General features: G+C 42.8%; 1 protein-coding gene across 1 annotated transcript in view; it reads left to right on the top strand.

Moving 5' to 3' along the window:
* PDE6D (phosphodiesterase 6D) overlaps positions 1–11,886 on the top strand; it is a 33,969-nt gene extending 22,083 nt beyond the window's left edge. Inside the window, exons 2-5 of the mRNA XM_027647148.1 lie at positions 4,588–4,676; positions 7,845–7,970; positions 8,776–8,881; positions 11,260–11,886. Coding sequence (XP_027502949.1) covers positions 4,588–4,676; positions 7,845–7,970; positions 8,776–8,881; positions 11,260–11,341 — 403 coding nt within the window. The 3' untranslated portion in view covers positions 11,342–11,886. The remainder of the gene's footprint in view (positions 1–4,587; positions 4,677–7,844; positions 7,971–8,775; positions 8,882–11,259) is intronic.
* Positions 11,887–12,426: the final 540 nt, after the last annotated feature.

Below are 12,426 nucleotides of genomic sequence, written 5' to 3'. Positions count from 1 at the left end.
TTTCAGCTCCACTTTCCTTCTGTCATTTGTCCCATAGGACAAGTCTCTTAATGTTACATTTCATGTGGGGAAAAAAAAAAAGCTGGCAAAGATCATGAAACACCTTCTTTCTGGGAGGGGTTATGAACATTAGGCTTACTTTTATTATGAATGATAAGAGTGCAGCAGTTCCTAAGGTTTTAGAACAGTGTAGACAGCAAGGAATAAAATGAAAAATGGATCATTTTAACGAAAGAAATGACACCTACTGTTTCCTGCAGCCTGAGATATTCAAGAAGTGCTAAACATTACACCATATCAGTAACAGTCAAGGATATTGAGGCAAAACTTCTTTTAACTTTATACTACTTCAGTGATTACTTTTGTTTGTACTCTTTCTTCCTTTAAGGTTATTCTTAATTACAAGTGTGGTAATACAAGGGAATCTTTTGCAATGCTAAAGCTCTGAAAGATAAGGATGTACATTTTGATTTGTTTGAACAAAATTATCTCTGTGACAGATACAAAAAAGAAAGAATTTCTGTTCTGACATCAGAGGTATTCAAGACAGCAAAATTTGGACTTGGAAATGCACAAACCATTTCCCTTCATCAGGCTAAGCAAAGTAGGTCTGTGAGGAAGCTAATTCATGTCATGTATATAAAGCAAGTCAAATTCCAGCTACTACAAAGCTTTTATGTAAGACTTTGCTGACCCAATAGGTGGTGGAATATAAATAGATCAACAGAACACCCTTCCTTCTGCTGTTCTGCCTAATCCTTTCTTGCCTTCAGGATTGAAGAGCATTTGATCTATTGAGTCTTAAATCAGACATTGTTTCCAAAATAACCACCAAACCCACCAAAATCCAGGTGAATGAAAATTTATAAGAGTGTTCTTGTGACTGAGAGTGATAAACTGAATTAGAAGTACTCCATTGTCCTTCCTTTTCCCCCCACATATACTAACAAAGCTGTAACTGCCTGGCTTTCTACTTGCTCTTCTTAGCTACGCCTGCCAGGTGGCTTGACATGAGCCTCTTCAAAAAGAGTAATTGTATTAAACCAATATTAATTTATTTTCTCCTTTTCAACAATGCTTAAAATGCCCTCTTCATCCTGCCTGCAGATCTCCAGTGCTGCTCAGGAATGGAGCACTCTTTATTTTTAGTAACAATATCTCTCATGCTGAGGTGGAAGAATCTTAAACCAATTAAACACATTAGAAGATAACAGTGTGTGTGGGTTTGGTTCAAGATCTCCATTTTCCTCACTTGGGGGTATGTCCTAGTAGCAGCCTTTCTATCCAAGATGACAGAAATAGTGTGATAAGCTGCTAACTAGGTAAGCAGTGCAGCTGCTGCTTTGTCAGGTATTCCCTTGTCAAGAAATCACTTGTGATGGGTTCTGCCTCTTTTTAATCCCATTACAGTTAAGTTTTATAAATTATCTCAGTTTTGACTTAGGATTTTTTTCAGATACCTGTGTCTTTTTAAACATAGTGGTTTTTTTTTTAAAAATTAACCTCTTGTGCATGAAGTGGTTTTTTCCAATAGAAGAAGATTGTGTGTGTGTGCTTTTAACACCTAATGATTTGTTCTTCCCTTTTAATAAAGCTCAGTTATTGGGAAAAAACCTGTTAACTGGCTCGAGTATTCTGATCCCTTAAAATATGCCTGGGTCCACATGTTTCAGTTTTGTGCATACACTCTGATTAGGAGGTTGATTTCATTTTTTTCATTTGCAGAAGTTGGAAAAGCACGTCCTGAACCATCACATGCACCTGACAAGGCCAGAAAGCCTTTGGCTGACACCAAACCTGTGTTCATTTGATGTGGAATTTACACAGGTTGGCCCTACTCAGATTGTTTCAATACAAGATACTTTCTAGGAACTGTGGCATGCATTGCTGCATGCATAAGGCAGGCTCTCATCAGGAGGGTATAGCCTTGGGCTTTTTATTTACTCTTTAATTTGACAGAATACAAAGCATGGGGCAGGCTGTCCTGCATGGATTTACTTTTTACAGTGGAACAATACAAAATAAAGCCAGATAGCACTTTATAGAAGTCTAACACCCCAAATGTTAACATGTCTGGCATTGTTCAGTATGGCAACGTAAGTTGTATCACCTTTCTTGGTCTGGATTGAGAGTCAAATCCTGATAGGGAGAAGTGACAGAGGTCAGCAGTCTACAGTAGTGTTTTCTCTCTCCAGAAATAGTAGGTCACTAACACTTTATAACTGTGGATTTCAAGTAAGGATAATAATTAAGCTGTCAGGCTACTTCTCTCTCAAGGGCGCTCCTAATATAATACTTTTGAAAATGGTAAATGTGATTTCAGTGTGCTCCAAAAATTGATAAGGGAAGAGGGACAGGAAGGCAAGGCAATTCATGTCAAGGAAAAAGGAATAGTCCATTAGTTAGAGTGTTGATACAGCAACTGGGAGGCTGGATCAGTTCCTATGCAGAGCTGGGTTTGCTGTTCTGGTTAGTGCTTCATCTCCAGCTCAGAGGAACTTGTCTGCTGCCCAGTTTGGCACTACACGGCCAGTGGCCAAACCTGTGAGCTCATAACTCCCACTGGTATTGATAGTGAACAAATTCAAGTAAATACTCGTGAGGATCATTTTTTAGAGGTAGCAGGTTTTTGATACTCAAGTGCCCAATTTGCTAAATTACTGTACAGCTAATAGTGAAGAGTGTCTGCATCACAGAGTGTCGTGAAGATAAATGAGTTTGTCAGTGAGATGCTCACATTGTCTCATTTATTTTCCCCTCATACATGGCATTTGATAGATGGCACACTGCTTTCTATGCAAATAGCTTCACCCTGGCTAGTTTGTATGTTTGTCCATGGGAAGATGTATGGAAAAATGGTGGATTTTTTTGGACGTTTTAAATTACGGTTGGGGCAGTTCCATCCTACAGGTTGTGTTGGCTGAGGACTTGGGGTTTTCCAGCCAGCATCACGTGAAGTACCCAACCCTGCTGCAGGTTCTTCTTGCCATTCTGCTACTCATTTTCTCTCTCTGACCTGCGTGCCAGCCCCCATCTCCCTTGGGTTGCTAGCTGGGGAGAGAGCTCCACTTTCCAGCTTTCTGCCAGGATATGGAGGATGATGCTTTTTGTCTTCTCCCCCTTTCATTTTTGCCTTAATCCCAGAAAAAATGTTATGTGTTTTAGAACAGCCTAGAAGGACATGAGCACCCTGCCCCACGCTCCCTCTTCCCATGCTCCAAGTTGTTGCTAAGTTGTGTGTAAACAGGCCCTGTGCACACATTCCCTCCTGTCCTTTCAGTGGGACGTGGAAAGTCTGACCAGGCCTCAGGAAGGGAAAGAATCCTCACATCTGTGTGAAGCGACCATTTTCCCTTCCTTCCTCCACACACGTAATTTTAAAACAAATGTTGCCCTGTAATGCAAAATTTGCTAAAGCATCTGTTTCTTCCCAGGAGCTCTGGAAAAATGTGATCAATGTGACGAGTTTGTGTGAGTCTGCCTGGAAACTGTGTGTGTTAGAGGATGAGTTCAACATGCAAATTTCTGACAGCTCCTATTTATACCCATGTCAAGGTCCAGATTGTCCCTCTGCTGCTTCTCTGCCTCCTCAGTCAGTCCCTTGAGCAGTTGGTCCAGGAAGTACTGAGTACGAGGGGTGTGCTGCTGTAAACCAAGCCCAAGGGAACTCCTGGAAAGGTGCTGGTTTGTGTGGGCTCATCTCAGAGATCCTGCTCTGGTCAGTCTCTGGTGTTTACACTGGTGAATCCCCGGAGCCTCCCTGGTGAGCTGCGGAGCAGGAGGGCAGGAGGCTTAAGGATGGGTCTGTCCCCATTCAGGATGGCATCAGGCAGGTGTGCAGGCTCCTTGTTCTGAGGTGTTGACATCTGAATTATCCTATGGGAAAGACTTTTCAAAATTGTGCTTAAGATCGTTGTTAATTGTCCCTTTGGAAATACGAGTATTTCCTACTTGCCTGTGACTTTAATGACTAACTCACTGATTTGGGATTTTTGAAAGCTGGCACAGCCTCACTTGCTGAGAGTTAAAAGAGAAGATCTCTCTCTGCTTAGCTCTCAGCAGCTGAAGAATTCCCATGAGTGGCAGTTACAAGGTCAACAGCAATAGAACAACCTGTGATATTAATATTTTATAGGCTAAGAAAACGAGCTCGATTGGATGTTACTCTTTTTATAACATTTTATAGGAAGCACTCCTTTTTCTAGCATTTTTCAAATGTTGGAGAACAACAATTGTTTGTGTAGAATTATCTGTTATTGTTAGCAATGCTCTTGCTTCTCTGCAGCTCAGTGGCACTGCCTTTATCCTCTAGAAGCAACGGAAAATGATAAATGAGATTAACAAGCTTCAGTCTGAAGTGAAAACTAAATCTGTGGCTATACAACTCTTGTTGAATTCATTCTGGTCAGGGGTTGGTTTGTTCATTCGTTTTCTAGGAAAAAGCATCTCTTTTCCTTGGCCTCCTGAGAATCGGAAAACAAGATTGAAACTCAGCTGGAGTAGCCTATTTCAGAGCTTAGCAAAGAATACTGCACGCAGCATTTAGGGGTGTAGATGGCTTGTTTTCCTTATTTGCTTCCCAATCAGAAATTGGATGAACCTTCGGGATGCAGAAACAGGGAAGATCCTCTGGCAAGGAACGGAAGATCTGTCTGTACCTGGAGTGGAGCATGAAGGTACTGTGTGACTTTATTGTGCATCTTGGGGCTGGGTGGTGCTGCATTGCTGGGTCACCTGAGGTACAAACATACCCCTACCCTGAAGGACAGATGTCATCTTTGGGCAAGTCATATCACCTCACTGTGTCTCAGATTTTCCTCACATATTAAAAAGGAACCCTCATCCCCATCAGAGGAGCCTGGGGAATTAATTAAAACATACTCTGGCCTGAGATTAATGCCCATTGTACAAGGAATTGTTTAGACCTTATCTGGTGTGCAGTTCACTCATCCATCTAGAAGATGGATGACTGCAAACTGTAACAGATGCAGAGGAGAGCTATTAGGAGAAGCCACTGAAAAGATTATGGATGGGATGATAGTCTTCCTTTGGAGAACAGAGGAAAGAAGCCATTGTTGTATGGCTTAGCAAGAAAAGAAAGCTGAGGTGGATAGGTTATGTTCATTAAATAGGCTGAGAAAGGCAAGAGGCATCCAGCAAAGGGGGATAATCTGACTGTGAGTTAAAAGAAGGTGTGAGGAAATGTAGTTCTGGTACAGTCCTGCAGCAGAACCAATGAGGGCAGTCAGAATAATTGTTTTAAAATGAAGACCATGTGTGTCTTAAAGTCATTATATAGTACTTTTGTGTGTGTGTATGTTTTGTGGCTATTCAGGGCAAATCACAGTCTAGACATAGCAAACAAAGAATCAAATATATAGCAGAGTGAATAAAATGTATTTCCCTTAAACAGAACTTCTGTTTGCTTTATAAGCACCACTTCTATTTGATTTAAGTACAGATTTCTTTATAAAATGAACTCTTAAGTTTCAAATCATGATACTGTATTACTGCCTTAACTTACTATTACCACTTAGATGAAATAAAAACAATATTAATGTGGTATTGGATTGCTGCCGAAGCCTTAACATTAAGCTGCCTTAAGTAGTGAAAATCACTGCCTGAGCACCTGAAACTGGAATTAATCATCTAAACCAGCTTTTGACAGCAGGAGCTTTTCCCGTCAACTCAATTCAGTGACAGGGCATTCAAAACCGGGAGGCAATTTGGGAGATGCAAATCTGTGAAGTTTAGTTTCTTCCAATATGCAAGCAGATCTTGGAGTAAGCTGCTGAGGTGTAGCACTTACAGAATCCCGTGTTGTTCCCAGTCACCACAGCCAGCTTTCATTCGTGAAATACAAATAGTCCTTTCATGGTTTAAGCAAAGTTGTAGTCTGAAATGTAAAATCAGTTTGGCTAAGACAGCTTGCTTTCTTATGTCTCAGTATTTAAGGTAGCTTTATTAAACTATATGAAAACATAATGATATGGATATTTTAATTGAATTGCAGTTTCTAACTAAGTACAGTTGGACCCAAAATGACTTGCTTGATAAATAAGAAATGTATCATTTCTAATCTAATCAGCATAAAGCATCTGACTAAATGTATGTTAGCTATGTAAGTGCTTAAATAAATGTGCAGGTGTAGAATATCCTCAAGTTAACAAAAAGCAGTAGTAAATTTAGGATTAAGTCTATGCTTACCTGCATTCCAGAATGTCTTAAAATGGACCTAACTGATAAGAATCAAACTTCTTTCTTTCCTGTCTTTTTAATAGAAAGAAGGAAAAATAAAAGTAAAATGAGTTTTAAGTAAATAATTTCAATTAAAATTTTCTGCTTGATGGTATAAATATGAATTAAAATCTCTTAAATAAGTTATTTAAAGACTACACAGTGCTCCTTGTATTCAAAGTAATCCTTTATTTTGTAGTTTTACAATATTAAAGCAGACACACTCAGCAATCTGTCTTGGGGATGAAAGAAATGTAATTACTAAATTGCAGAATAGTTTTAATGAGCCATTTTACACTTAACTGCAGAAGGACATTTATCATAACAGACTGTAGTCTGTACTTGTGAGTAAAGGATGGTGCCATGCAGATTTCTATGCTGAAAAAAAAGAACCCTAAAAATAATTAGAGAGCTTTTACATTTAACACTCTTCCCTTACACTTTTAATTTCTTCTTTTATCTTTTTTTTTTTCTAACCAACTGTGGGCTGTGTGCTTCTCCATGGGATAGGATGCTGCCTTACATTCCCTAACCCTCCAGCTCTTGAGATTGGTTTCATATCAAGGTCCTACTCCATTAAACTGCTCTAGGTTAGATGGATTTACCTGGGGTTTGGTAGACTCTTCTTTTTATTAAACACCAGCCTGCTCTCTGTTCATGGATGTGTTGATATGCTTTCCATTTAGGAACAGTTTGGCTTATAAAGCACATGCCAGCTGTATTCCCTCTCCTCTTTATTTCTAATAAATTTACATGAAACATTCTCTAATATGCAGGAAGGATTATGCACAATCACACCAGTGAAACACGACAGGCTTGGGAGGTTTTTACTATATTGACTCTCCACCATATTCTCCTGATTAGGACCTTTCAGCATATTAATCAGTGCTCCCAAACTGTCCCTTCTCTTACTCCTCCACTTCTACAAGAAAATAATTTTGTGAAATATCTACAAGGTACAGTTTGCCACTTGGTGTCTCACCCACTGCAAGGGCCCAGAAACCTGGATTGCCAAATTGCTCTCTTAAACTCTCTGGTGTGGTCCCAGCTTTACAGCCTGAGGAGGTCTCAGTGTGTCAGGAACAGGCATTTTGTGTACTTCTGCAGGACAACTTCCCAGAGCTCTGAGGTGGCTCAGGAAGTGCTGCTGGGCTGAGAAACACCTGTTTGTGGTTCTCTGGGGATGCACAGTGTGAAAGGGAAGGAGAAGTGGGAAGGGCTCAAAGGTTTGGTGTGCTAAGCGGCCCTTTGGCTGCCTGTGATCTTCAACACACTTCTTAAAGTAAAAATTGAAGTTGCATCTCATATTTCAACTTGAAAAATTATGGGGTTTAGTAACAAACAACCAGGAGACTGAGAGATCAGTGTTGTATCCCTGGTTCTGTCCCAAGTTTAAAATTCCTGGCTCTGGGCAAGGTATTAACCTGTTTGCATCTTGGATTTCACTCTTGCAAATGTGAAAACAAAGACCTTTGTGTTTGCATTTCTCCTGCTGCTATGATCTTGTACTAGCACTAATCATTATTTCAAAGTACAGAATAATAGTACCTGCAGCAGCTGGGTTTGTTTTATTGTGTCCAAATAATGCTTCTTTATCTGTTTCACAGCTCGAGTTCCTAAAAAAATCCTGAAATGCAAAGCAGTGTCTCGGGAGTTAAACTTTTCCTCAGCGGAACAAATGGAAAAATTCCGACTGGAACAGAAAGTTTATTTCAAAGGGCAGTGTCTAGAAGGTATGGATGTGCTGTGTGTGCTGCAGCACAGGGACTGACTGACCCAGTGTGGTGGGGATTAGAGAAACTAAAATGGGTTGGACATGGTGATTTTAATTTTTCAGAGTAGACTGAAGCACTCATCTTGTCAGGACTAATGGGCCACAGTATTAGGGATTGCTTTTCATAAGTGTGTTAACACTTTGTTATGTAAGCAAAAAAGCTGGGTAATCATGCCTGAGGGCATAAATCCACCACAAGCTGCCTGAGGCAAGGAAACAGGTTATTTCAGAGTCCCCTATTACTGGAATTCCTGCCTCTTCCTCAGAGTGCTGGCCACTGCCAGGCTGGAGCCTCTGGTTTACCTGGGCTACGGCAGTGCCACCACCTTTTTTTGCCTCTGACTCCACATCTGACCCCACTGACTCTTAATCTGGGCTGGAGGAGGGGCAGATAAAACATTGATCCCTGTGTCTTCTGGGCAACCAGTTGCACAGTTAATCTCAACTGGATCCGAGGGATGTCTGCAAGGGGAGGAGTGTGGTTTCCCTGTTCCCAGTTAGGTGTGATGAAATTTCCACTGAATGCTAAGGAAGTGGTGTGACCTAATCAGTACCATCAGCTATTCTAGAAAGGGAGTATCTGCTCTAAGAGGAGGGCAGGGTTCAGTGCAGCTTAAACTGTACAAAGTAATTTAAATGTAAAATGTTGGCAGCACAGCAGGACAGTTTAGGGAGTTCCCCAACCTGTTGGATGAAAAGCAAAAGGACCATTTGTGGATTTTATTGTCTCTCAAATGCCTCTGGATCTTCTTTTTACTTTGCAGAATGGTTCTTTGAATTCGGTTTTGTGATTCCTAACTCCACAAACACTTGGCAGTCCTTGATAGAGGCAGCACCTGAATCACAGATGATGCCAGCTAATGTTTTAACGTGAGTGCCTTGGCCTTGCAGAATCTGAGAGCAGGCAAAGCAAAAGCAGTGTGTGGCATTTCCTTGGGGGCCACCGTGGGAACGAGGAGAGGGAACTGCTACCAACTCTGAATCACCTCACGACTGTTAGTTGTTGAGAGATAAAAGAGGCTAAGCTAACCTCATTACCTTCCTTCCCATAGGTCCAATTTGCATTAATATAGTTGTAAAGGTTTGGAGAAAGTGGAACTGATCCTTTTTAGAGTTGCTTAATTTTTTTGAAAGGTGAACCATGAAAGGATTTAAAAATGTTTTCCAGCTTAATACCCCTTACATCCAGGGTTAAAAATAACCCAGCAGATGTCTGGGCCATTTTCAAGTCAGCTATTGATCACTGACTCTTGTCCAAGATGGTTTTATTCGTGCAATATATCACCTGTAGTAGCTCATCTAGTATTTGTTTCATCACTGTACCATTCTGCTGAGCTTTGTGTCTCTAAATTGGTTTATACACCATGCATTTAGTCACACAGAGTTGTATCTGGGGCTAAAACTCTCTTAACAGGTAGGAAACAGTCATTTTAGAGACATCTGTAGTAAGATTCACACACCTTCCTCAGGAAGGTCTCCTCCTGGCTGCTCTTCACACAAGGACTCCTGGGCAGGTCAGTGATCCCTCAGATGTGTCACAGGAGCACATGCTGGGCATTGCCCTGAGTATGAGCAGCAAGGCTCCAGCCTGGGTGGGATGATGGAAAAGGCTCCTGGAGGGAGGCCCTTGGGAAGGGTAACCACCCTCTCTGCAGTGCTAGATGGGTGCTGGCAGGCACACAGGGAGCACACTGCCAGCACAGACAGAAGGGTTTGGGAATCCCGCTGCCAACAAGAGGCAGACCGGGAGCAGCAGGCTCACTGCAAGGTCACTGTGTCCTCTGGAAGACCTCCCTCTCCAGCATTTTCCCTCTGGCTCCCTGTCTGGAGGAAAGCCAGTTGCATAGAGAAGGCACCGGGATGGGAACTACCATCACTGATTTCCACTCCCAGCACGTTCCAAGAGAGGGTGGACTCAGGGGAGCATTGGTGTTCCAACAGTGCTCCTGGCACAGCCTGCTCAGAACCTCAGAGGTGCTGCACACCTCAGCTCCCAGAGCTGGTGGCTGTCAGTCGGTACAGGAGAAGCCAGATTTGGGAGTCAGAGTAAAGAAACAAGCACACCTGACTAGTTGGGTTTGATCATCTCAGGAAATCAAGACATCCTCAGGACTGGGAATCAAGAGAGTCCAGTTCTCAAGTGACCTTGAGGATTTTCCCATGTCCCATTCATTCCCTGAAGTATGTCCACTTGTAGTGGGCAGCCGAGATCTCTCTTCTGTTCAATGGAGGTGTCCTAAAGCAATTTTTGAGGCTTTTCACTAGAACCCCCAGCCCAAAGAAATCCAAAGGGAGATTTGTGGCCCTAAGAAATCAGCCCTTTCCAGCTGCCAGGACTTGCAGAGCCCCTCACTTTCTGGTATTCCCAAAGACCTCATGTTTCTCTCAGTGTTCCCATAGCAGGAGACAGTGGAGATGTGATACTTGGTGCTAATCAAGGCACTGCACCAAGAGTTCCCAGGATGACTGAGTATCAGATTGAGAACATTCCCTGACATTTGAGTTCCAGCATGATCCATACCACAGCAAAATCCTTACACTCAGCAGGTGCAGCTTTCCCAGTGTTACACCAAGAGCCACAGTGGAGGTGGAGCTGCTGCTTTGGTGTCCAAGAGCCAGGTTATTTAGACATGGTCAGATGACACTGCTCAGGTGTCCAGGTGTTGTAATGGTCTCAAAAGTTCTTACTTTTGTCTACCAAAATCTCCAAAGTCAGCAAGTTAAATCCTCAGAGCTTCTGTCACACCCAAATCCACATTTCCACTGCAGTTTGTATAAAATATGCTTGCATGTTTGTATTTAAGCACTTCTTGAGGGAAATGACATGTTAAATTGGGTGATGTAGCTTGCTCAGCACTAGAGGACAGAGATGGGGAATAAAAAAAAGAATTCCCATTGGTTTTCACAATTCCTGCAGGAGAGAGGGGCCTTGAAGGTGCTGGGACTGCTAGTTTATTTTTAGCAATAGGAGTGAGCAGAAGTTTGCTGTCTGAGCACTCTGCAGCCTGAGCAGTACTGTGCCCAGAGAGGGGATGACAAGGGAGGGATGGATGGAGGGAACATTCCACGTGGGAATGTGCTTGGGAGATCCTTCAGTCCTGACTGACCCAGGACACAGTGCTCTCTGCACTGTTGTGGGGTGGGTAAGGTGTGAGCCCAGGCTTGTGGGAATGTGGAGAGGAGCAGTCGTTGTCCACTGTCTGTGTGTCCTTCTAACGCCTCTCCTTTCTCCTCCTTTCCTCCCGCAGTGGTAATGTTATTATAGAAACCAAATTCTATGATGACGATCTTCTCGTAAGCACTTCCAGAGTGAGACTTTTCTACGTTTGAGATGGGGCTTTTTGGAGCTGTTTTAGTTTTCCTCCATGCAGTTCTTGGTGCAGAACCCCCCGACTATCCAGTGGAAGACACTCCTGTAGGCGGTGACCCTGGGGACCAGCTCAACGTGGGTTGTGACCTTTGCCCATCAGTTATTTTGCTTTCTCCTCTGACAAGACCAGACCAAACCCTCAGAGACGGGGCCATCTGCTCAGAGATGCCCTGGGGAAGAGAGGCTGTCTCTGAACACGGGCAAACGATGGTCATGCAGAACCAATACTGTAAATTATGTTAGTCTCATCCTTTCTACTTTTCTGGACCCTGGTATAAATCTCCCATTTCCACTCACACCAAACTCTCGATGCTTTTCTTTTGGGATTAAGTTAACCTTTTCATTTTTCTCATGTTGTAGGTTTTTATCCTTTTGCTGGATTTCTGTGTAACTGGTCCACACATCCTCTTACCTTGAACTTGTAAAATAGACTGTGATATCACCTAATGTAATTAAAACAAATTTCTCAATTAAAACATTCCTACCGTCCAAAGAAGGGAAGAAATGTTAGTTCTGTGTGTTTTCCTTTCTGTTACAAAAATGCTTCTCAGTGGGCACAAGCTCCCATCACTCAAGCCAGCAGCACAGGGCTTTCCACAGCCCTGCCTCTTCCATAGCCCCCATATCCTGGTTACATTTCTCTTCCTCCAGCTGGCCACGTTGGAAAGGTGTCCTGACTGCTCTGACCAAGGCTTCTCCTTGGCCTCCCCTCTGTCTGTTAATCCCTCGTGGCATTTTGTCCCTTTGTCACTGGTTTTCAAGCAGCACCACACACTGTTCTGCTGTTTGAAGTGCCTGGGGACACTCAAAGCCCTCTGGAAAACCTGTGTTCCCCTGAGGTCACCACCATCAGTCCCGTGCTGGGCTGAGCTCCCTGGAGCTCCACTGGGGCTGCAGTTGATGACACCAACAATCTCCACGTGTCTGAGGCTTTAATGACACGGCAGCAGTTTTGCTGTGACAGATTCCTCCAGCCCTGCTTTTCTCTGTCATTTGTAACCAGCTCTAGCACATGGACATCGTGGGAAGGGGCATCTCCAGCTTC

The sequence above is a fragment of the Corapipo altera genome, unplaced genomic scaffold (assembly GCF_003945725.1).
Source record: "Corapipo altera isolate COAL_440 unplaced genomic scaffold, ASM394572v1 113, whole genome shotgun sequence".
In the NCBI taxonomy this organism is placed as follows: Eukaryota; Metazoa; Chordata; class Aves; order Passeriformes; family Pipridae; genus Corapipo; species Corapipo altera.
This window is presented reverse-complemented; position numbering and strand designations above follow the sequence as displayed.